Source organism: Erythranthe guttata, chromosome 12 (genome assembly GCF_056151865.1).
Source record: "Erythranthe guttata isolate IM_541 chromosome 12, IM_541, whole genome shotgun sequence".
NCBI lineage: Eukaryota > Viridiplantae > Streptophyta > Magnoliopsida > Lamiales > Phrymaceae > Erythranthe > Erythranthe guttata.
This window is the reverse complement of record NC_142544.1, coordinates 18,253,790-18,274,246: the sequence shown is the minus strand read 5'-3', so window position 1 is coordinate 18,274,246 and position 20,457 is coordinate 18,253,790. Positions and strand designations below refer to the sequence as shown.

The 20,457-nt window shown below is 36.9% G+C and overlaps 5 protein-coding genes across 10 annotated transcripts; 1 reads left to right on the top strand and 4 right to left on the bottom strand.

Annotated features, from left to right (window-relative positions):
• Nucleotides 1–62: 62 nt before the first annotated feature.
• Nucleotides 63–4,107, bottom strand: LOC105968108 (DHHC-type zinc finger family protein). The gene is made up of 10 exons (XM_012992722.2): nucleotides 3,751–4,107; nucleotides 3,556–3,649; nucleotides 2,393–2,487; nucleotides 2,148–2,315; nucleotides 1,989–2,061; nucleotides 1,858–1,910; nucleotides 1,257–1,348; nucleotides 1,110–1,162; nucleotides 681–806; nucleotides 63–545 (listed from the first exon to the last, which is right to left on the bottom strand). Exons 1-10 carry the CDS (start codon nucleotides 3,897–3,899, stop codon nucleotides 270–272), a joined length of 1,179 nt encoding a protein of 392 aa, XP_012848176.2. The 5' UTR covers nucleotides 3,900–4,107; the 3' UTR covers nucleotides 63–269.
• A 340-nt stretch (nucleotides 4,108–4,447) lies between these two features.
• On the bottom strand, nucleotides 4,448–7,026 carry LOC105968109 (stress regulated protein). The gene is made up of 7 exons (XM_012992723.2): nucleotides 6,693–7,026; nucleotides 6,372–6,590; nucleotides 5,957–6,043; nucleotides 5,688–5,834; nucleotides 5,055–5,081; nucleotides 4,877–4,972; nucleotides 4,448–4,770 (listed from the first exon to the last, which is right to left on the bottom strand). The coding sequence occupies exons 1-7, from the start codon at nucleotides 6,921–6,923 to the stop codon at nucleotides 4,570–4,572; spliced, it is 1,008 nt and encodes a 335-aa protein (XP_012848177.2). The 5' UTR covers nucleotides 6,924–7,026; the 3' UTR covers nucleotides 4,448–4,569.
• A 98-nt stretch (nucleotides 7,027–7,124) lies between these two features.
• Nucleotides 7,125–8,728, top strand: LOC105968065 (translation initiation factor 3 subunit I). Its single transcript, XM_012992671.2, has 7 exons — nucleotides 7,125–7,355; nucleotides 7,439–7,579; nucleotides 7,675–7,755; nucleotides 7,884–8,024; nucleotides 8,142–8,198; nucleotides 8,293–8,388; nucleotides 8,481–8,728. Exons 1-7 carry the CDS (start codon nucleotides 7,125–7,127, stop codon nucleotides 8,673–8,675), a joined length of 942 nt encoding a protein of 313 aa, XP_012848125.2. The 3' UTR covers nucleotides 8,676–8,728.
• A 177-nt stretch (nucleotides 8,729–8,905) lies between these two features.
• LOC105968064 (casein kinase 1-like protein 2) lies at nucleotides 8,906–14,329 on the bottom strand. 3 transcript variants are annotated; one of them, XM_088826700.1, is made up of 14 exons: nucleotides 13,600–14,329; nucleotides 13,450–13,490; nucleotides 12,375–12,444; nucleotides 12,133–12,281; nucleotides 11,925–12,020; nucleotides 11,768–11,838; nucleotides 11,365–11,426; nucleotides 11,196–11,259; nucleotides 11,046–11,130; nucleotides 10,840–10,966; nucleotides 10,646–10,725; nucleotides 10,501–10,564; nucleotides 10,193–10,332; nucleotides 8,906–9,693 (listed from the first exon to the last, which is right to left on the bottom strand). In XM_088826700.1, exons 1-14 carry the CDS (start codon nucleotides 13,673–13,675, stop codon nucleotides 9,394–9,396), a joined length of 1,425 nt encoding a protein of 474 aa, XP_088682826.1. In that variant the 5' UTR covers nucleotides 13,676–14,329; the 3' UTR covers nucleotides 8,906–9,393. The 3 variants fall into 3 exon arrangements, with proteins under 3 accessions (XP_088682826.1, XP_088682825.1, XP_088682824.1); XM_088826699.1 differs by having other exon boundaries at nucleotides 10,193–10,347; nucleotides 13,600–14,262; XM_088826698.1 differs by having other exon boundaries at nucleotides 10,193–10,347; nucleotides 12,133–12,444; nucleotides 13,600–14,171.
• An 80-nt stretch (nucleotides 14,330–14,409) lies between these two features.
• LOC105968164 (hypothetical protein) lies at nucleotides 14,410–20,335 on the bottom strand. Of its 4 annotated transcripts, XM_088826702.1 has the most exons (11): nucleotides 20,103–20,335; nucleotides 19,642–19,779; nucleotides 19,438–19,501; nucleotides 16,538–16,848; nucleotides 16,331–16,445; nucleotides 16,179–16,244; nucleotides 15,960–16,048; nucleotides 15,777–15,864; nucleotides 15,439–15,669; nucleotides 15,204–15,305; nucleotides 14,410–15,005 (listed from the first exon to the last, which is right to left on the bottom strand). In XM_088826702.1, the coding sequence occupies exons 4-11, from the start codon at nucleotides 16,825–16,827 to the stop codon at nucleotides 14,595–14,597; spliced, it is 1,392 nt and encodes a 463-aa protein (XP_088682828.1). In that variant the 5' UTR covers nucleotides 16,828–16,848; nucleotides 19,438–19,501; nucleotides 19,642–19,779; nucleotides 20,103–20,335; the 3' UTR covers nucleotides 14,410–14,594. The 4 variants fall into 4 exon arrangements, with proteins under 4 accessions (XP_088682828.1, XP_012848240.2, XP_088682829.1 ...); XM_012992786.2 differs by lacking the exon at nucleotides 19,642–19,779 and having other exon boundaries at nucleotides 20,103–20,331; XM_088826703.1 differs by lacking the exons at nucleotides 19,438–19,501; nucleotides 19,642–19,779; nucleotides 20,103–20,335 and adding an exon at nucleotides 17,457–17,826.
• Nucleotides 20,336–20,457: the final 122 nt, after the last annotated feature.

Sequence of the window (20,457 nt, the reverse complement as noted above, 5' to 3'; positions counted from 1 at the left end):
TAATTCTCAATTTTAAATTATTTTTAATTTTTAATATTCATAAAAGAAACAATCAAGAATTATTATGGCTACAAATCCATGTACAAAACTGCTTGGGACAAATTCTAAGTCCACTGATACAAATTTACATCTTTGGACAAATCAAGAATAATCAATCATATCAGAGCACCACAAAAATGGAGGAACGAATGCATCGACTACAAAACTAACCTAGTAGTGTAAGCGAGGATTCGGTTTAGTTTGATATTAGTAACCACGAGGGAGGCACCTTAACCTGATTTCGGTTTGTTTACTAAAAATGACCGCCTCGTTGAGAAGGGAATGGCAACCTCGTAAATATTGTGTAGAAAGCCCTTATCGTATATGTTATTCTTGACTAATTCAAGTTCTTGCAGACGAGATCTTCTGAAAAAAGTTCGCCATTTACTCTCCCGAGGCTTATTTTCTTGATCTAGTTCACCTAAACTAGCTTTCAAAGCTTCTGCACTTGCCTTTGCCTCGTTTACCTTCCTTTGCCAGCTCAGCTGCTCTTGCCATTTAAAACTCTGCAGTTTAACAAGGGATCAATACCAAACTCAAATATTGTTACTTCTACATGAACATCCTGTTGTTAAATTTTGTATCAATTCTGTAAAGAGTAACAACCAACTCTATTGAAAAATAAATGTGAAAAGATGTACCTCGTTTGTGGTAGTGTTCGTGAGACAGAGTTTAGCATGGTATGTGAAGAAGCCACCTAAGAGCAGAGAAACTACGGCCAAGAACACCATAATAAGGATTTGCGTGTTATATGAGTTCGACAACCACTGTCATAAACAAGATGATTGAAATCAGAGAGATAGCGTAACAAGAATAATCATACTTCAAGGAATATACCGATATCTTACTCATCTATGCAGTATAAATTCACCTACTTTTTTCATGTACTGACAACCAAAATAAACGGAAATGAGAAGTTTTTCAAGGTTCCTCTGACATAAGCAGGGAGAATTCCTCTAATGGATGGAATCCCGTACGGGTCAAACTGAATTGGTGCAATGGTTGGTGTGGCAGATAATAATCTTTGCTAAAGGTTGAAGAAACCGAACCCTTTACAGTTTGTAGTTTACCTGTAGAACAAGTGGGGCCAACTTTCTGAAAGAATTTTCAATGCCGTAATAATCTGTAACATCAAGAGAAAGAGAGTTAATTCATTTCAGCCATTAGAGATACCTCCAGGACCACCAACGATTGTCTTGGAATTGCACCAAACAAACCTGTTAGAATGTGGATAACTTGTAATTCTTTCATCCTACCAGCGAGAATCAATGCAAGCGCAACAATTCCATACATGCAAATGAGAAAATGCCTGCATAAGAATTTAGAAATAATTTAAGGGCAATCCAGATTTGACCCAAAAAAACTCAGAATCATCATGTCTTGATGGTATTTCACATTCTACATTTTCAATTCTATTGATTCTGATCTGAAAAAATACCAATAGATGAAGAATTGCCTAATTTACAACTCTACAGTCTACTGTCATGGAAATATTCCATATGGATCCATTTTTTCCAAATTCCAGTGCCATATTTAGAACTAAACTGCAAAGATTTTCCTAATTTCTAGTAATCTAGTCCAGTGTGATTTGGTCACTCTTCGTCTACTTGGTATCCCGAATCATTCAATCTTTCTAACTGTTGTTTGTATCAAAGGGCCAACAACTAACCATCCCAAGTGGATTTTCAGACACTTTCCTATGATTGAGTTGCCAACATATTTACGTATTCCTTCTTGTTTTTGTATATATCTGCCTAAATGTTTTCATCTCAATATCCACATCATATAAATATTTTTCTGGCTAAGTTAATTACTCACCAAATGATAAAAGCCATGAAGTATCTTGTATTTCTCTCTCCAATGCAGTTGTTCTACAAAGAAGATAGAATTAAAAAAAAATAAAACAAATTGTCCTTAATAATATTAGAAAGGAAGTTGGGTGAGCATACCATCCATGCACAATGATGGTCAAACCGAGCAACACAGCGATCACATATGCTGCAGTGCTTTGACCTAGCAGGCCTGATCATGCAAGAAGCAAATTAAATCCAGTTTGTAATTTTGTTAGGACTGTTTCGGACATCTGACAACCAGAACAATGATCTTACTTGGGGATCTTACAGGTAGAACATTCTTTCTCTGAGAAGATAATGTTGTCATATGGATAAGCAGAAAGGTATTGAGAAACATTGGCAGAATTCACGACCCCTGGATCAGAAAAGCTAGTCAACAGAAAGAGTAGAATACCCACTCCAACTGCCAAGAAGCTCGTGTACCTGTCAGAACATAATTTTCAGTGAACCAATATACATCCTTAAGTACACAACAGCACGCATAAGAATGCAGAAGATACCTGTGCACTGCACTTAAGTAATAACCCGGAATGTAGCCGAAGGATGACTGTACGATGAAGTAATAAGTTCCTCCAATTATTAACAAATATAACACCTGCACGAAGGAGAAATAGAGGCTAATGAAGCTTCTCTCCACTGAGTACAAAAGTTCAGGTCTCTAATCCTAAATAGAATTCTAATGTTCAGCAAGTAAGTTCTAAAAGAGTTAGTAAAATCAAAGTTGTAATATTTAGAGAAAAAACTGTTCTTCTATAAATGATTTGGACAATATGATTCTCTTGTTATTTTTATGTTCACCAAAAAATTGAACTTACTTCTCAAGTTAAGGCCACTACAACACTTGGAAGGGGTTTTCTTGAGTGGCATTTGGTGAATAGCTGAGACATAAGCTCATCTATGTCACCAAAACATCACTTACTTCCTCTGTTCTTATTGCTGGAGGAGGGAAAGTAAACCTTCTGCACAAATGAAGAACAAAATGGAATCTGAACTCGTGAAGTTTAGGATGGTTTTGGGAGACAAATTGTTCAAAAAGCTGATACTAATTTTTGGGCCAAGAAATCAAATGGGAGGAGGAAGAAAGTGAACTTTTACAGTTAACGGAAAAACAGACATGACTCTTGATTGTAATGCTACTCGGACAATATGGGCCAAAGTTGTGGATAGTGGATACTACACTTTCAGGAAGTGAATTATAAGATTTTGTTCTCCATCCATTTACATTGCGATATGTCCAATCGGGCAATCTCCTGTAAGAAATAATTTTATATCCAACGTTACATATTCTAGTCCTATCGTGTGGACGATGTTAGCTAGGTTGTTAGAAGTTTCTGTGTATTCCATAATTTAAATTTGATAAATTTTAATAATGATATGGTGATGATCATAACTACATGCCATTCTGCCATACATCACTATGAATAAGAACTACAACAATTATAGCCACGCCAACGAACAAAATAAGCTCATATATCGTCACTAAAATACTAAACTCCCATAAACAATTTTTATAAGTGATAATTCAAGTTGGAAACACTTCCGGCAACTAAAACAAACATCATTTACAAAATCAAATGAACCAACTAAAACCATCCAAACTCCAAAGGATTATCAGGGGAACAGTATAATCCAATTTTCACAGAAAAAAAAAAGTAGAAAATACCTGAATAATTGGATTGGGGCGATCGCAACAATAGTACTCAACAGAGTAAAGCGCATCAGTACCTCTAGACCCGCACGCTAAATGAACGAACCGTCTGCGCCGAAAACCACAGAACAACGAAAATGCAAATCAGTGAATAATGGATCGTCATATAATAATTATTATAATAAACAAGCAGGAAAACAGGAAGAGTACCGGAAATAATCGTAGGCGCCGAAAGTGATGAAGGAGTGGATGCGCTGAATGAAGGTGCCCTGGAAAATGGGCCACTGTCCGCAGAGGAATGATACCATTACCAACAGTGTTATCAATCCATGGCACACCAAAATCCATTGCACCGCCATCGATCAAAATCCTCTATTGGTGGGGCTCGCCGGAAAAAATGGAGGCAGGATTCTCAGAGAGGAATGAATCTGGGAATTGGATTTTGGGGGTGGGGTGGGTGGGTAGTGGGGTAGTAGGGTAGACGATGGAGGAAATTACACAGTTTGACTTGGCCAATCACAGTCAAGCCTGCCTGCCTGACAATAAGAATTCCACACTTTCATGGATATTAAATCCCTGACTGTTAAGTGTTAATAATTATATTCCCAATTTCATTTTCCCTTTTTTTTCTTTTTTTTTTTTTTTTTTTTTAAATAATTGAATTGATTGCATACACAATAATCAAGGTGTATTTTCTCAGGAAATTAGTTTCATATACGGTTCAGTCCCTAATTGTATATTTTGGTCACTGAACTCCCTCATTTTAAGTTTCGTTTAAAAATGTCTGAAATGCCCCTCATTTAACATCAGAATCTCACTTGCATTTCATTTCACACTATATCTATGTATATATATTTCATTCGATATAACATCTATTAGACAAAATTCCTTCGGTTCCGCAACTTGGTTTTCGTGCTCGAAAAAGCTTTTAGTTGCTATTTTTCAGTTTTCCGCAGTTATTTTATTTTCACAATTTCAGTTTTCGGCCAAAAAAAAAAAAAAAACATATATGAATGTGTATCGAACATACTACAGATCAGCTACATCTGTGGTTTTCTCAATTATGTCAAGACAAGAGCCCACAGATAGTCCTTCAGACATGGCTTCGGCAAGATTTGCTCGAGCTTTTTCATGGCGACGAAGAATTAAGACAGTGTTAAGAATAGCCCATCTTACTTGCCCATCTGCCTTCTTCTGAGTAAACCCCAAGCCCTTAAGTAAATTGTCCAGCTGTCACCAAGAAAATATTATCTCAGAACTTTTAACTTTCTTGAAATATATTTTTAGCCATAGTCAGAAATAAAAAAAATTATTGTTCTTGGGTGAGAAACGAAACCGTGTTGATATCCGAAAGGCCTCCTTCTGCAGTACCATAGAGAATATACTCTGTTGCCACACCAGCTAACGCTATACACGAGAATCTGTTTAGTGTCTGCAGATAATGTACACTTGTCGTAAGTCAAGAGAAGTAACGAAAAAGACGTCAGTAACGTTGTGTAAAGAAGTGAACTTACAGTGGCTGATACTTTTCCTTTGCTCACCTGAAATGGAGAAACAGAGTTGAATCAGAACACAAATAAAGCATGGTGTATATACTATCCTGTTTTTGAGCAGTAACTTCAAATTAATTTGCATGTTATCAATGGGATTTCATATCATATTATATGCTTGATACATAGATTTTCTAAACAAATCTCAAACTTGAAGAATTCGAGATAGGTTTATTTTACCATTTTGGTCTAGGGGGAGATTGCACAAGTATTTCGGTAACAATTCGAGCATTTTAGATATTATACTAGTTAAAAGAATCTGTTTCCGTGATACTTAATTACGTTTTAAATGGGATTTATTCTTTGACTTAATGTTGCATATCAGTGAAAAGGTTGAAAACATGAAACACTTCGATTTCAAAGCATATGATTGTGCAAAGAGTCGACAATCAGTTGCAGTTTATGATGGTTAAGAGCTTCTTTATTTTCATGTGCACTACCAACTGGTATTAAGGACATGGCATTAATACAGTTCCAATTTGACGAGCACGTATTTAAATAATAAGCTGAAAACTGAAATATAAACAGTGAGAAAAAAAAAAAAGATACGAGCAACAAAGTAGAACATAAGTTATAGATTGGTTCAAGTAAACTGACTTCCTCGAGAAATTCAAAGTCCACAAACGCAGTCCCAGCTTGAACGTTGAGCGATCCTTCCTTCTTCAAAGCATCCAAACTGGTAAGCGAATATCCCTTGGGAAGGATTCCAAGTAAGTATGCAATCAAGAAATGGCCTGCCTCGTGCTACAAGTCATATAAGGAAACAATCAAGAAATTTCATTGTGAATTAGATAAATAAGAGAATCTATCACCATAAAATGCTTAAAAACCGAAAAATAACTGAACGGGCTGGAGAGAATTCTTACTTGAGCAACCCTGTTGTTGTACTTTTTGCTGATTGAGTGGCCAAGTGTATCGAGAATCAAGAAACTGATACCGCCATTGAAAGAAACCTATGCATGATCACTTTAAAGCAAACAGTTAACTATATGAAGGTCGGCTTATGATCTCTAAGAAGGACAAAGAAACGCCAAAAGGGCACAATACACAAAAGGCTCCAGGGTTTTTTGTACTGATAACAAAACACCAATCAATACACTTACTAGTTCCTAATCTAAGTTCATTATAGACCTTTTAGTAGCACAAGAGCGATTCACAAATCTTTAGTGTCCAACTGACGAACCATCACAGAAACGAAGAGGCGAGCACAAAACGTGAAACAACGATAATGTAAATCGAAATCATGAAAGTTCGTAAATGCATAGTTTAGGTTTAGCATACCGCATCCAAGGTCCATAAAAACAACAATCCAAGAGATAGATAAAAGATTTGTTGAGGACTTAAATCAAACACATTCCATGCAGCAATTCCACCTGCAATAGCAGCAGCCTGAATGCCCCTCTCTATAGAACCTAGCGTGCTGTCTACAGGCGATAAAAGAGACGTAGTTTCGATTCCATTCAGTTTTAACTCGTCTAGTGTGTACAGCCTTTGTGGAATCTGCAATCAAGGTATGTAATTAAGTTATTCCAATATCAAAGCAAAGATTCTTTTTTTTGTAGGGTTCCGACAAAGAAATCAAACTGGAAAGTGAGTGAGAACCTGACGAGCGGCGCCGAAGCAGCGGAGGCCGCCGGATTTGGCCTGAAAATCCTTCACGAGATTCAAAGCAGCCCTATCGTTCCCCTGGCTCAATTCCTTGTCAACTTGCTCCAGAACTTGCCACCTCAGGCCGCCGCCGCCGCCTGCCGCTGCCAATTCACTCACTACTCTGCAAGAGCGGCGGGAAAGAGACAATGCCCCAATGCCATACACCAGAATATGACTTGCCATTTGCCCAAAAAAACTACAAAGTTATTTTTTGTTTTTCAATTTCATTCGATTTTATGTTCCCAATTTTGGTTTTATTATAGCCACAGAGAAATACAGCGAGGATAATGCGATGATTTTAGAAGGACCGAAACGCCGTCGTTTTTAAGGTAATATATGAGCTTTTCCCCCTCTGCTTTCACCAGCGTGGTAGGGCAGTAATAAATGAAAGTGTATATTTCATCGGTGCCGGCGATTCAAATACGGCTGCGTCGAGTATGGGCGGTGACAGTGAAGGAAGGCGAGGCGGCGGCGGCGTTACGCCGTCGCAGAGTGCTGAGGAGGGTGGACGGAGAACTGGAGAAGGGGAATTATAAGGCGGCGCTGTCTCTCGTGAAGCAATTGAAGGCTCATCCAGCCGGCCTCCTCCGTGGCTTCGGCTCCGCCGCCGCAAAGGTATAGTTAAAAACCCTAGCAAAGACGATCCCCAATTTTTTCCAAGTCATTTATTTGTTTGCAGATTTTGAATATTATTATAGGCTCCCGGAAGTGTATCGCCATTGGATGAATTAAAGCTATCAGGGGAGATTGAATTATCATCTCTACAGTTAGCAGTTGATGCAATCCTTCATACAGTTAGGTGTAGCCTAGGGTTTCAAATGCAGGAGGAACAAACAGAGGTATGCAATGCAGCAATACTGTCAGTCATCTTCTTTCTTGCATATCAGATTACCCTCGGTTTTCGCTTATCTGTCGATCAAACGAACTCTTGTAGATGTCCCTGCAAGATTTTGGGAAAACAATTGATATCGAGAGTTACGATTCTATTCACGAAGATCATCAAATGTGTATGCAAGTAAGAGGTTCGATCAGTTTGAATACCATTTCTTTCTTCGGAAGTGAAAATATTTCATTGTTCGATATCTCAATCTCGAGCATCTGATATTAGTCGAACATACATTTAGCAGTCCTCGATTTTTTCAGCATGAAGCTGGTCACTTTCTCGTTGGTTATATGCTTGGGGCCTTACCGAGAAGATACAAAGTACCGAGTGTGGAGGATTTATTGCAGGACAAGTTTGCTGCCGGGAAGGTTGAATTCATTGGCTTTGAATTTCTTAGAGATGTAAGCGCGCACTTCAATCGAAACAATATCCTATTCTTGATTCCAGCATTGCCCTCGGGCATACTTTATACTTAAGGTCTTCGCCTCATCTTAATAAAAATCTCTTGCTAAATACAGGTGGGTGTGGATATCAAGTCGAACAAAAATTTCCCCAGAAGGAAGCTTAATCGTGAGGTGAGATTATAAGTTTTAGCTACCGTTTGCTTTATTAAAACTGTCGACAAATAATTTTGTTGGGGCGCTGTATTCTTTATTTATTTTTCGACAGAATTTGAGGAAGTTTTCGTCCGTAATATTTGGAGGGTTAGCAGCAGAGCATCTACTGTTCGGACACTCAGAGTTACTGCACTCAGATGTCGAGAAGGTCAGTTTCTATATCATGTAATAATGTGGTGCTTCCAATTTAGTTTTTTAAATATAATTACTAAACAATGGTTTTTCAACTGTGTGAGGCAGTTATACAGAGTACTCCAGTGGCTAAATTTAACCGAAAACGAGGCTAAGACGGAGATTAAACAAGCTGCAGAAGCTGCAGTCTTGATATTGTCTCATCACAGCAAAGCTCGGTCTAGACTAGCTGAAGCCATGGCTTTGGGTAGATCAGTTGGCTTCTGTATTGAGACTATAGAGAAAACATTAATCTTCAACTGATATTATTTAAGGTTAATAAGCCATTGTTGTGTAATAATCAGAGCATTTTCTCAGCTTATTCTTTTGCAATCAAACATTTCTCGAAGGGAAAAAAAACATTAGAAAATAAGATGTCGGTTTACGAGATATATTGATCAATAACCTTAAAAATAGGTCACAAACACCTGCACGGAGATAATGAATAACAATCTTCAAGTTATTTATAAAAAAAATACAATAATCGAGGCAGATGATAATCGACACCAGCCGAGATAATCATAATCAGTGAAAACAGCTCAGTTGGCTGAATAAAATATTTATAACAAATTAAGTGTAAATATTTGGTAACCAATTGCCCGAGCTTGAACATGTTCCGAACTGGTAAACAACATTGCGGAAAAAAGCCAACATTACAGCGGCCAAATTATACAAAGGAACGCTCAAGGCTAGGGGCAGAAATGGGATTTATACCCAAAGTAAAGAAACAAGCGGCACATGGAATAAAAGACCCACACCACGACTCGAATGGACACAACATTACAACAGTCTACAATCCACTCGAGTTCTTTTTTTTTTTCTTTTCAGTTACCTATCCTCATGAGAGCACAACAAATGGCAACAGCTGATTTTCTTGAATTCGAACGAGAGAGAATTACAACAAGGTTAAATCTTCCCCTCGTCTCTATCACACAAATTTGATGATTTACAGGAACGCAGTAATAAAAGGCATGGATTCCATTCAATGGAACCTTTCTTCATCGTCAAAATGCAAATTATCGATACCTTTTATGGCAGAATCGTAATTCTTTACGCTAGAGTTGTTCTTCCCGGACGAAGTCTGTTTCGGCTCGGATGATCCACCAGGAGCTGAAGTTCTTTGAGCACTCGATGTTTTGTTTACAGTAGCTGGACTGGCTTCAGGAGTGCGACAACGAACAGGGTCGGATTCGTTTCTCATAGTAAAAGTTTCTTGGCTACCGGAAACAGCAGGTCGTCTCATTGTTCCACTAGACCTTCCAAAGAAAGTCGAGCTTGACATCTGCAAAATTAGAACCAGCTAAGTCGCAATACTAAAATAAATGAAAAAAAATATTAAATGCATGTCTGTTTAATTTTTAATAAATCCCCCCCCCCCCCCCCAATTAAAACTACGCAAAATATTATAAAATAGAAGAAACAAATCGTAGATCTCGGAATAAAATCCTGATGGCGTCTGAATTCTAGATGTCAAATGTAGTTCTTTTGAGAAATCAATATAATTTGAAAAGGTTGCCACGATCTTTCCTTCTCAAGTAATGTACATATTATAATGCCTAACGAAGCTTGTTTCGTCTCAAAACATCACCTAACTGTTTACCGGGGTTCAAGATATACTAAAAGATTCCGACGAATAATACTGCATGGACCATTGATAAATTTGGTGGTGCAAAGAACTAGGTATTTTAACGAGCCCTCCAAATACCCCCTCCATAAAAAGTACCAAGACGACAAAACAAAGCTTTAATTGAACGTGAATTTTGACTAGATTCGCTGCTAACCATAGCATCCTTGCTCGATGAATCATTTGCAGCTGGACTTTTCTGTCTAGATAAGCTCCCAGCATTTATAAGTTGTCCAGAGCTTCTTCTTCTAGAAGGATCTGCTGAAGAAGTGCCCACTAGTCTCCCTTCTTCATCACCTGCAGTAAATTGAACTAAGGAACCATCTTAAGAGTAGAAACAGAAAAAGTTATTACAGTGTGTGATACAAAGAGTAGAACTCAATCTAAACACTGGGTGCTGTAGTGCTAGATCACTGCTTTTTCCTTTTTATTTTTATTTTTTACTTTATTTTTTTTAGAATATACCTGGCAGCCTCTCACCACTGGGGATTGCAGGGGGCAGTCCAGAGCTCTGACCAGCACTTGGACCCTGAAACAAATATTTCATAAAAAAAAATTAACACATCGGAATTTCATGCTTTGAAAAATTCTCCAGATTTATTTGACTTACAAGAGTCCGAGGAGGGGCAGCCATTTGAGACTGCTGATACTTCAGAATAGTCCAATCAAAAACATAGTCAAATTGGAAACCTGCAAGGGAAACAGCAAATAATATCAATTCCATTTCTTATCAGATTCCTCATCTCAGTGAGTTGAAAGGCTTTCGCTAGTGAAAGTCTACTTCTGTTGACCAAACATCCATACCTTCGCGAATGAAGAGATCGCGGAATATTCTCTTAAGGTAAGCATAATCTGGCTTGTCCTCAAAACGAAGTGAACGGCAATAATGGAAATATGATGCAAACTCAGTTGGATAACCCCGGCATAATGCCTGGAAAGTATTTAAAACAAATAGTTATATTTCCATAAAAAGGAGTCACATCCAACCACGTTTTCCAGTATAAAATTACCTCGATGGAAGTTGAAACCTTCTTCTCACTTATTTTCTCATATTTCTGTTTTTTAGTTCCGGCTTTGAGTCCCTGCCAAGGAAGGCTGTACAGAACAAATGTCAAACACAGCTTAATACAGCATTAGGAGCTATAGTAAGATGTAGTTACCTTCCTCTTAAGAAGTACATTAGGACAAATCCAAGAGATTCCAAATCATCTCTCCTGCTTTGTTCTGCAAAGAATATTAAGAGCATCTCAACAAAGTAGAAAATGCAACATATAAGAGTATAGAAATCAGGCAGCCTAATAATCATGGGAAACAAACCAAATAACCTACCTATACCCAGATGAGTATTCATACTGGCATATCGTGCAGTTCCTGTCAAGTTTTTGTTCTCCCTGCATTCAGTAATGTAGATTAAAATCCATCTAAAAAAATAAATATCATATGTTCACTCTCGATAAGTTAGAAGGTAAAAGGTTGAAGTTCTAACACTCCCTCCATCCCTCCCTCCCACACACCCACACGTGCATATACACAAGAAGTCCATGGCAAAGAAGGAAAGAAAAGACAATTTCTGGCGTACAAAGTTTGAAAGTTAACGAAAAATTTGATAGCTGATCAATTTATTTCAACCCCATTTCTGGTGTACCAACTTTAATCTCTCTATGGGAGAAGCCATTATACTTGAAACATAATAGCAAATAGAGAATTTGACCATGACTGGTCCACATCTCACCTGTAAGGAATATGCTGGTGAGTTGAACTGTCTCTGTATTTCTTCGCCAGTCCAAAATCAATTACGTAGACCTAATATTGATGTCAAAAGAAATATATCGTGTCAGCATATAAATCAAGCTATTGCCAGATAAGACGTAAATAAGAAAGAACAGGACCTGATTTGCACGCCGTCCCAAGCCCATAAGGAAATTATCAGGCTTGATATCTCGATGTAAAAATGATTTTGAGTGGACAAACTCAACGCGATTGATCTGACATGACAATTAGATGAACATCATATATTATGGCATCCATATATATATACTCTTTTATGTAAGGAAGACCATTGCAATTAGAATTCAACTAATACAGTAAAACACTAACCATTTGATCAGCAAGCATGAGAACTGTTTTCAGAGAGAGTTTCCTACTGCAAAAATTAAATAGGTCTTCAAGACTAGGTCCAAGCAAATCCATAACTAGAACATTATAGTCTCCTTCTACACCAAACCATCTGACATTTGGTATACCAGCTGCAATTTTATTACAAGAATTAGAGTTCATGGCACTAGTGAAATAAAACCTCAAGTACAACAAAGACAAAAACATCCTGGATAAATCATTACTTCCTCCTTGTAAAATTCTGTACAACTTTGACTCATATAGCAATTGAGGATGTTTTGTCTTCACATTTTCCTGAAAACATAATAAACGGTGTCATATTACGTCTTTGTGAGACGAATTCATAAAAAAATATCCGAGAAATATTTGCATCATCAAGACACACCCAACCATCCATCCCCTAATGAAAACAAATAAATGAAAAGAAAAATATGGAAGTTTATATACAATCCTAAACATGACATTGCTGGCGTACAAGATAGAAAAAGTCATACAGATGAAGTTATACTAGCCATTTCAGTAGTCAGTACTTGACCATCGAATCAGAGCTTCGGACATCATGTTTTGAAACTGCGAACCCTTGCTATTTATCCGGTTTATAACACATATTGATCAGATTAGTATATTTATGTCGTCGTCAATATGCTCCACAGTAGAATCTTTTTAAGATTATTTCTTGCTAAAAGACTTGAAATAGCGGGAGAAACAACGAAGCTTGCTCTTCAATTGCTTTATCAACATCAAATAACACCTTCGGCTCTTATACAGAATGAGCCAGACCACAAATTAAAACTACTTGCATAACCAACACTAGCATGTGTTAAAGAAAATCAAGCGAATCATTCTAAAAATGAATACTCAGCATAGCATGTTCTTCATTCTAGCAATCTAGCTACTGTAGTCAATTCAATCGAAGAGACTACATTTAGGAAAACAAAATCAGATCATTAAGGATATCATGAACCATGTTGCGCTTGTTGGGCATAATTCCCAGTTAAATTTAGAAACATCAAACACGACGCAATAAGAAAATTTGCCAAAACCTCCGATGTTAATCAATTTCCTAAAATGCAAGTCAATTAATTTCAGAGTGCGAGTCATTTTAATTCACAAAATCACACAACTCAATTTCAATCAACCAATAAATCATATTCCATGCAATGAAAACTGACAATTACACGAGGAGCAAAAAGGATTCTACATTTAAAAACAAGAAAACCCACCAAAAAGAAAATGCAATAGAAAAAAAAAAAAAAAAAGAGCCTTCGGAAAAGAAACAAGGGAAAGAGCAGAACTCACTAGCTTAATCGCCACTTCCTCATTTGTCTGAATATTCGTCCCTGTACCCAACAAAAAAAAAACCCAAGAATTCAACACTAAAACCAAGTGAAATTAAAACCCAAAACAAATAGCGGAATTTTATCGCACAAAAAAAAAAGTTATGTTTACCAAGATAGATCTCCCCAAAGGATCCACTGCCAATCTTCCGACCCAATCGATACTTGTTCCCCACTCGTGGCTCCATCGACCAAAAAAAAAAAAAAAAAACCCTAGGTTTCAGATTCTAATTTTGTTTTTTTACCTCAGCATACCAAATTCATCGGCAATTGAACCCAAGCAAACCAAGAAAGAGATCTGGGCGACTCTTCAACTGGATTGGATCTAATAAATTGAGTGATTAATGATATTAATTTCCCTGTTTAAGCACGACCAGCACTGACTAGGGTTAGCTTTGAAGCGGATAAGCGAAACAGAGAAAAGGGGAAAAGGAAACAAAAAAAAAAAAAACAAAAGGGAAATTCTTCGCAGAGTCTATCTACCCATAATATATATATTACTGTGTGTGTGGGCGCGCCCGCCTTGAAGATTGCGTCGTTTCGATGGGAAAAGAAGAAGGGTTAGTGGGGGTGTGTGGACCACGCGCTGGCGGTGCGAGTGGGTTTCCCGATTCCTGGAAAAGGAAATAGCGAAAGAACGACTGGATGAATGAAATGGATGGATGGGATTGAGTTCTCGCGTGCGGGGGCCGTGATCACGTGACGTCCTTTTTTTCTACAACCTGGCGATAGTGGAAATCCACGTGATTCATTTTCTCCACACCGATTTTATTGCACTCTTCCCATTTTATTTTATTTATATATATATATTTTTTTTGGGTATAGTCTATCAAACTTGTAATAAGATTTTCAAAGTATCTTACATGATTTATAGTTTTATTTTATTTATTGAACTTTTTTTTTTTTGAAAAATTGTTAGAAATTGAATACTATTGACAGCTTTCATAAATTAAAATCAATAACAAAAGTCAAATATGGAATACTACTGACTCTTCATCTCTTTACAATTACTAAAAAACCATGTCCACAAAAAAAAAAGGAAAGAAATCTATTGAATTGAATAAAAGAATGAAGAATTTTGAGTTATTATTAGCAATGGGGCCCCACTCAAGCTGAGTTGGCAGTGGAGATTTGGGTCCTCGGACTAGGCAGCCCCATGTAAGAAACACGAGGAGAGAGACGGACATTCGGGCTTGGCCGAGGAGAAGGAATCGGGCCGTAGTTACCGTAAGATCCACCGTAAGAAGAAGGAGGCATTTTCGGGGAGAGGTTCACGTGCTCCAGCGCTCGGAACTGCAGCTCCGCCGGGTACTCTCTCACGCAACCTATGCGGGGCCCGGCCCCCGTGCTCCACTTGCATGACATACGTCTAGCGAAGCTGCTGTACATTGACTTATCATTATTACGATCTCCTCCGTCGCTGGCTGCGCTGACGTGAGCTTCCAATAAAGCGGGCCCCGCTTCGTTTTTGCTAGCGCTTTTGCTTAGAGGGGGGCGGTCATCGTCCACTGCACATCTCTGGAGAGAGAGACAAAAATTTTGTTTTGTGTGAGTTTATTTTTTATAGATTAATTTGATGGGAGCGGTTAAATGTCGTTTCAATTCGATAACTCGAGTTTTTGCCAAATTCAAACTGGAAAAAGGGTTGAAAAATGAAGTCGGAACGGTGCGAGTAAAACTGAAACGGTATTTAGCATTTCAGACGAAAACAACTACCTTTACGTTTACAAGATCGACGGAGTGCTCCTCGAGGAAGCTAATGAACTCCTTGAAGTTCTCTTCCGTTGGGAGATAGTGACCGCTGTAAGGCCAAATCGCCTGTTTAAGAAAAAGAAGATCGAAATTATTTTCTCAAAATCAGTTCTTGGAAAATAGAATTACGATGATTTTCATAGCATTTCTCGTGTCTTGCACTATTATAATAAACAAAAAATAAAAAATAAAAAATTACCTCGAGAACACCCTCATGAGCAACCAATCTTCCGGCGGCTGTTATTGCTCCGCCAGCTAGGAAACTCGAGTGTTGGAACATTCCTTTTTGCTTCTGTCCTATGTACAGAGTTCTCATTGTGCTAAGAACAAATATCCATTTCGAGCCCTCGATTGTCTCCACAAAGAAACCGCTTTCTTTGTACACAAGCTTCCCGTTTTCGATAACCACTTCGAATGATTCTCTCTCTTTCTATAAAATCAAACGTAACAATTAAAAAAAAAAAAATAATAAGGTACACTATAATGAATGAACTTTTCACTTCTGTTATTTAGAAAAATACAAACTTGGAGACTTACGGGTCCGAGATATTTGATGCATTGACGTTGCAGTTTGGTCCTCGCGCATTTCTCGAGATTCACTTCTTTTCCATCTCCAATATCCAGCCTTCAAAATTAAATAACGTAATTAGAGGAAAATCAGTTAAAACTACACGAGCAAAAGCGTTGCTAATTTTTTTAAGTGCAAATGGGGGTGCTCACCAGTAAAAGAAAGGTTGTGCACTTTCACTTGCGAACCAAACATCGTAATAGAGATGTAAGTTGTGCCCATATCGATGACGTGGATCGATCTACAATAAAAACAATTGGACGAAAAAAAAGAGCAATGAGTCACAAGATTAAAAGCCCAAGTGAATTCAATTTATAAAACGCAAGCCCACGTAACAAGTCGATTATTATCGAAAGTTTATAGGAACTTACTGCTTCCAGCCAGTGCTGCAGAGCCAGTTTTTGAGCCTTTTCATCCTTGGACAATCCTTTTCCGACCTGCAAAACATTCTCTCTTTAGATCAAAGAAGAAATTCCATAAATCAAACACGAACAAAGCTATATAAAAAAAAGACGATATTAACCTTGGCTGCTCTGGTCCGTGCTCTTGCCCACTTTGAAACGGCAGTTTCTGGTTTCTCGACGTTGAAAAACGACACAGAGCTCAGTTTTAGTTCTGCAAAGTCCAAGGCTTTCCACCTATACAAATTCCAATACGACCGCTTAATTTTACTAATAAATATTATTTATTATCAAATAATAATTTTTTTTTTGAAAAAATGGAAACAAACCATAGCTCCTCTACGACAACAGCACAATCTGCGAGGTTTCGTCGAGTCCGGTAGCTCTTGTAGACTTTCTGCAGCTTCACTGCAGCAGCATCGAGCTCACTTACGGGGCGTGGGGAATACATTAAGGCTAGCTTATCGGTGTAATACGTTTCATTTGTAATAACATCTGCATTATCTTGTCCTGGTTTTGCAATGTCTTGACCAACTAGATTCTTGAACGAGAGCGCGGTTTCCAGCACTAAATTCATGGATTCGCCGCCCCTCAAATTCAACGGGTTGTGATGGACCATCGGTACGAGAAAAAAAATATCCTAGAAAAATTGGGCAGCAGTTCGATATAAATCAGCAATCGGAATCAAATTTAAAATTACAAATATACTTAAATTGTAGAATCAATCACAGCTGTAGATATTAATGCTTTGACCAACCTAACGGCCCACGATCAAGTCCCTATTCAATCATACAAAACCATCTACACTATAATGAAAACGATGGGGAGCCCTTCATTTGATTAATTGAGGCAATAGGGGTTTATATATATAAAAGAAAAATGGTAGGTTCAACTAACGCTATCCAAATAATTAAAGATACCCTTTTCGGGAGTTGACTTTTCATGAAATAGCCACCGTATATATACATAAACATAAAACATAGCTTAATACATGAAAAAGAAACATTAACTAACCCTTGCAGAAAATACATTGAACTTCGAATCGAAAGGCGGACATATTCAACAAAGTAACGAAGATTCATATTTCCGATAGGTTTTTACGTAAATTATGTGACTACTTTTCGGTCCATATCGATTATCAAGAACACAAAACCCACATGTATTTAATTAAAAATCCAGACAATATAGAAATAGTAAAAGCAACAAAGCAATTTTGAATCTATCTCAAAACTGTAAAAGGTGACTCACCAGAAACAGAACTCTAACTTCAAGACCACTTATGGTAAGGGAATTATGTAATAATATATTCTTATTAGAAATGTGTTTCTGATTATGGTTAGCACTTCCTTATATATATATTTACATGTCGTATTTATTCTAGTACAATAAACACACGTGCAGTATAAGAGAGACTCTGCAGTGGTATGTATTTGAATTCTTACATGCACGAGGTTGTACATACACTGAGAAACTTCTCTGTGCTTTCTGGGAAAGCACAACAAAGGTGGGTTGGTTCAAAGCTTTGAAAGCATGTTGCATTCAAAGATTTGATTTTTTTAAGACCCTCTCTTTTTTGTTTTTGTTGGACTAAGAGATTTTTCTTATTGAAAAAATATTCTACACACAGAGACACACACACAATAATGTATGTATATTATATGCAGAGAGAGAAGGTGGGTGGGTGGGTGGGGGGTGGGGTGGTGAGGAAGGATAATTGAAGAAAGGAAATTCCTAAAAACGCAAGAAGAATCAAAACAAGCAACAAAGGCCAAAAGCCAATATCAAGAAAATCTTTCTGCAGTAAAGATACAATCTTGAATAGTGGGATCTTTTTAACATGCAGTTTTATGGAAGTCAGCACACAATATTTAGAGTATAAACAATTAAACATCAATTTTTTTTAATAAATTTCATTTTATTAAAGTAGTATAGCCGGCATGAAAATATAACTAGTTCAAACATATATGTGTGTGTGTATATATATATATATATATATATTTATTAGTATAAATATTGTATGTACCCTAAAAACACTGTAAAAGTGAACAATTGAGTTCAATATTTGGTTTAATAAGTTACCTTTTTTTAGTTTTAAATAATATATGGATAAATTACTTCCACCCCCAAATAAGGTCAAATTACGAAAAAACTTCTCATGTTTGAGTAATTACAACCACCCCTGAACTATGAATCTTCTTACAAGTTCACCCTTGCGGTGTCAAATTTAGTTGAATCTTCGAGATTATATGGAATATTCTTCAGTTTGTACTCGTTTTACCCCATTCGAGCTCGACGTTTTGAAATAAGATGATTATAAGATGTGTCTTTTAGCTTGTAAATATCAGATTGTAATGTATCAGAAACTACATTTTTGCACAAAATAAGTACAAACTAGAGAATATATCACGAAATCTAGAAGATTATGTTGAATTTGACACTATAAGGATGGACGTGTAAGAAGATTCATCGTTAAGGGGTGGTGGCAATTACCTATATATGAGGGGGTTTTTCGTAACTTAACCAAATAATATGCCTATCTTATATTTGATCCCATCAATCAAGACTTTGAATATTCCAAGGAGAAAATCTTGAATACTCTAAAAAACTCAACGAGTTCTATTACATACAATCTGTTACGTGTGGAATTGATGTACACCAAAGTATGCAACTTTTGAAATATGAAAAGAATTCCTAAAGCCACTAAAAATGACCAGTTTGACATTTAATTACATAATTAACATTCTCTTTTTTGACTTCTAATAAAATTAATTTCTTACTAACAAACATAATTATCTTTCCTAAGTACATTTGCTTCACATATATCAATACTGCCACTGCACCATGTAAGCAAGGTTGACACCATTTGATTAGCAACAGGTAAATAAATAATTAATAAATCTTATTATCCTAATATATCTTGTCCTGTTATAATTGGAGTATAGCAGAAGCTATTACCAAGTAGCTTCTTTAAAAATTAATTTAATTTGATGATTGGAAAGATGATTAAATAATGTCAATTATTGGTTTGCAAATGTGGATTTTAATTAATTAATGTTAATTAATATAAAATTCAGCTGAAAAAAAAAATCCCATCTAAGTTTGATGCATCTGATCATCAAATGTAACTTTAACTGCTTTTCTTTTTTTAGTAAAAATTAATATAAATTAAATTATGTAAATGTGTATCAGTGAGCAAAATTCAATGTCGAAGGGAGTTAGGCAACCGAACCTGGAAATTCTGATTGTATTAACGAGGCGCCCTTCTGATTATTGTGGCATCAATATTTTGTATCCTGTAACGAGAGAAAACGATTTATCATTTTTTTTCATCCTGCAGAACAACATGTTGTCGTAACTTATTTGCGACTCGCGAATAAGTCAAAATTGCAATAGAGTGATAGATCATGAAATTTGACATGGCAATTTGCTTTACCATATCCTTAATTTATCGAGATACTATGACGTGTCGGAGTTCAACAGAATATGCTTCTCCGTTCGGTGTATAAATGTATACAAGTCGCACCTATCGCGGTCTCGTATTTCAGGATATGGTGGCGTAATTTGCAGTAACCTAATTAGATTAATGCACATTAAACATGTTTAACTTCAGTACTTCTAATCATCCATTAATGCAAATACCTACAAAACACCATTCTGCACTAAAATTGAGATTCGAAACTCAGATTAGTTAAACAGTTGATAATTTCCATATAACTCCTCATTTCTACTGTTTCCCCCTTTTGCCATCACAATTCATTCTCCTTCAAAAAAAGGAAAAATTAGGGTCTATAATGTACCACACGAACTGCCTAAGGTACAACCCTAATTAACAACCCAAATACATTGTGGAACGATTGAAATTATATCAAAACAAAAAAGCAGGTAAGAACCTACCTTCCGACATTGACGGGCGGTGATTTTACATTGCCCCTGTCTTCCTCTACAATGCCGTCGGACGGGGGTGATTGCCGGATTCTGGTGACGTCACTCGCCGGAGCTCAGGAGGTTGATCTCTTCTGTATTCTGTTTTCATTTCCTTCCGATTATTTTCGATGGAAGCGCCAAAGCCGCGCAAATGGCGCCAATTGTTGCGCCCCGCTGTAAAACTGTAATTTCTTTTATTTTCCACTATTGAAATTTTGCATTCACATTTTATTATTATCATGGTAAATTGCACCTAAACTCCTGAGGTATGCCAAAATAATTTTACAGTTCCTGTAGTACCAGTAATTACAATCACTATCCTGAA

Bases quoted from the DNA above. Each gene is read 5' to 3' on its own strand.
- LOC105968064 (XM_088826698.1), bottom strand. From the start codon at position 13,675: ATGGAGCCACGAGTGGGGAACAAGTATCGATTGGGTCGGAAGATTGGC. The intron at 11,131-11,195 runs GTAACTACATCT...TGTTCTGTACAG, and splicing joins ATGTACTTCTTAAGAGGAAG to CCTTCCTTGGCAGGGACTCA. The intron at 10,348-10,500 runs GTATATTCTAAA...ATGGTTCCTTAG, and splicing joins CAGTGGTGAGAGGCTGCCAG to TTCAATTTACTGCAGGTGAT.
- LOC105968108 (XM_012992722.2), bottom strand. From the start codon at position 3,899: ATGGCGGTGCAATGGATTTTGGTGTGCCATGGATTGATAACACTGTTG. The intron at 3,650-3,750 runs GTACTCTTCCTG...TTTTCGGCGCAG, and splicing joins GGCGCCTACGATTATTTCCG to ACGGTTCGTTCATTTAGCGT. The intron at 2,062-2,147 runs GTAAGATCATTG...TTGCATGATCAG, and splicing joins TCTACCTGTAAGATCCCCAA to GCCTGCTAGGTCAAAGCACT.
- LOC105968109 (XM_012992723.2), bottom strand. From the start codon at position 6,923: ATGGCAAGTCATATTCTGGTGTATGGCATTGGGGCATTGTCTCTTTCC. The intron at 6,044-6,371 runs GTATGCTAAACC...GATCATGCATAG, and splicing joins TTTTATGGACCTTGGATGCG to GTTTCTTTCAATGGCGGTAT. The intron at 5,835-5,956 runs GTAAGAATTCTC...TATGACTTGTAG, and splicing joins ACAACAACAGGGTTGCTCAA to CACGAGGCAGGCCATTTCTT.
- LOC105968164 (XM_088826702.1), bottom strand. From the start codon at position 16,827: ATGGTCCATCACAACCCGTTGAATTTGAGGGGCGGCGAATCCATGAAT. The intron at 16,245-16,330 runs GTTAATATCGTC...AATGTTTTGCAG, and splicing joins CACGGACCAGAGCAGCCAAG to GTCGGAAAAGGATTGTCCAA. The intron at 15,865-15,959 runs GTGAGCACCCCC...TTAATTTTGAAG, and splicing joins GCACAACCTTTCTTTTACTG to GCTGGATATTGGAGATGGAA.
- LOC105968065 (XM_012992671.2), top strand. From the start codon at position 7,125: ATGAAAGTGTATATTTCATCGGTGCCGGCGATTCAAATACGGCTGCGT. The intron at 8,025-8,141 runs GTAAGCGCGCAC...TGCTAAATACAG, and splicing joins GCTTTGAATTTCTTAGAGAT to GTGGGTGTGGATATCAAGTC. The intron at 8,389-8,480 runs GTCAGTTTCTAT...TGTGTGAGGCAG, and splicing joins TGCACTCAGATGTCGAGAAG to TTATACAGAGTACTCCAGTG.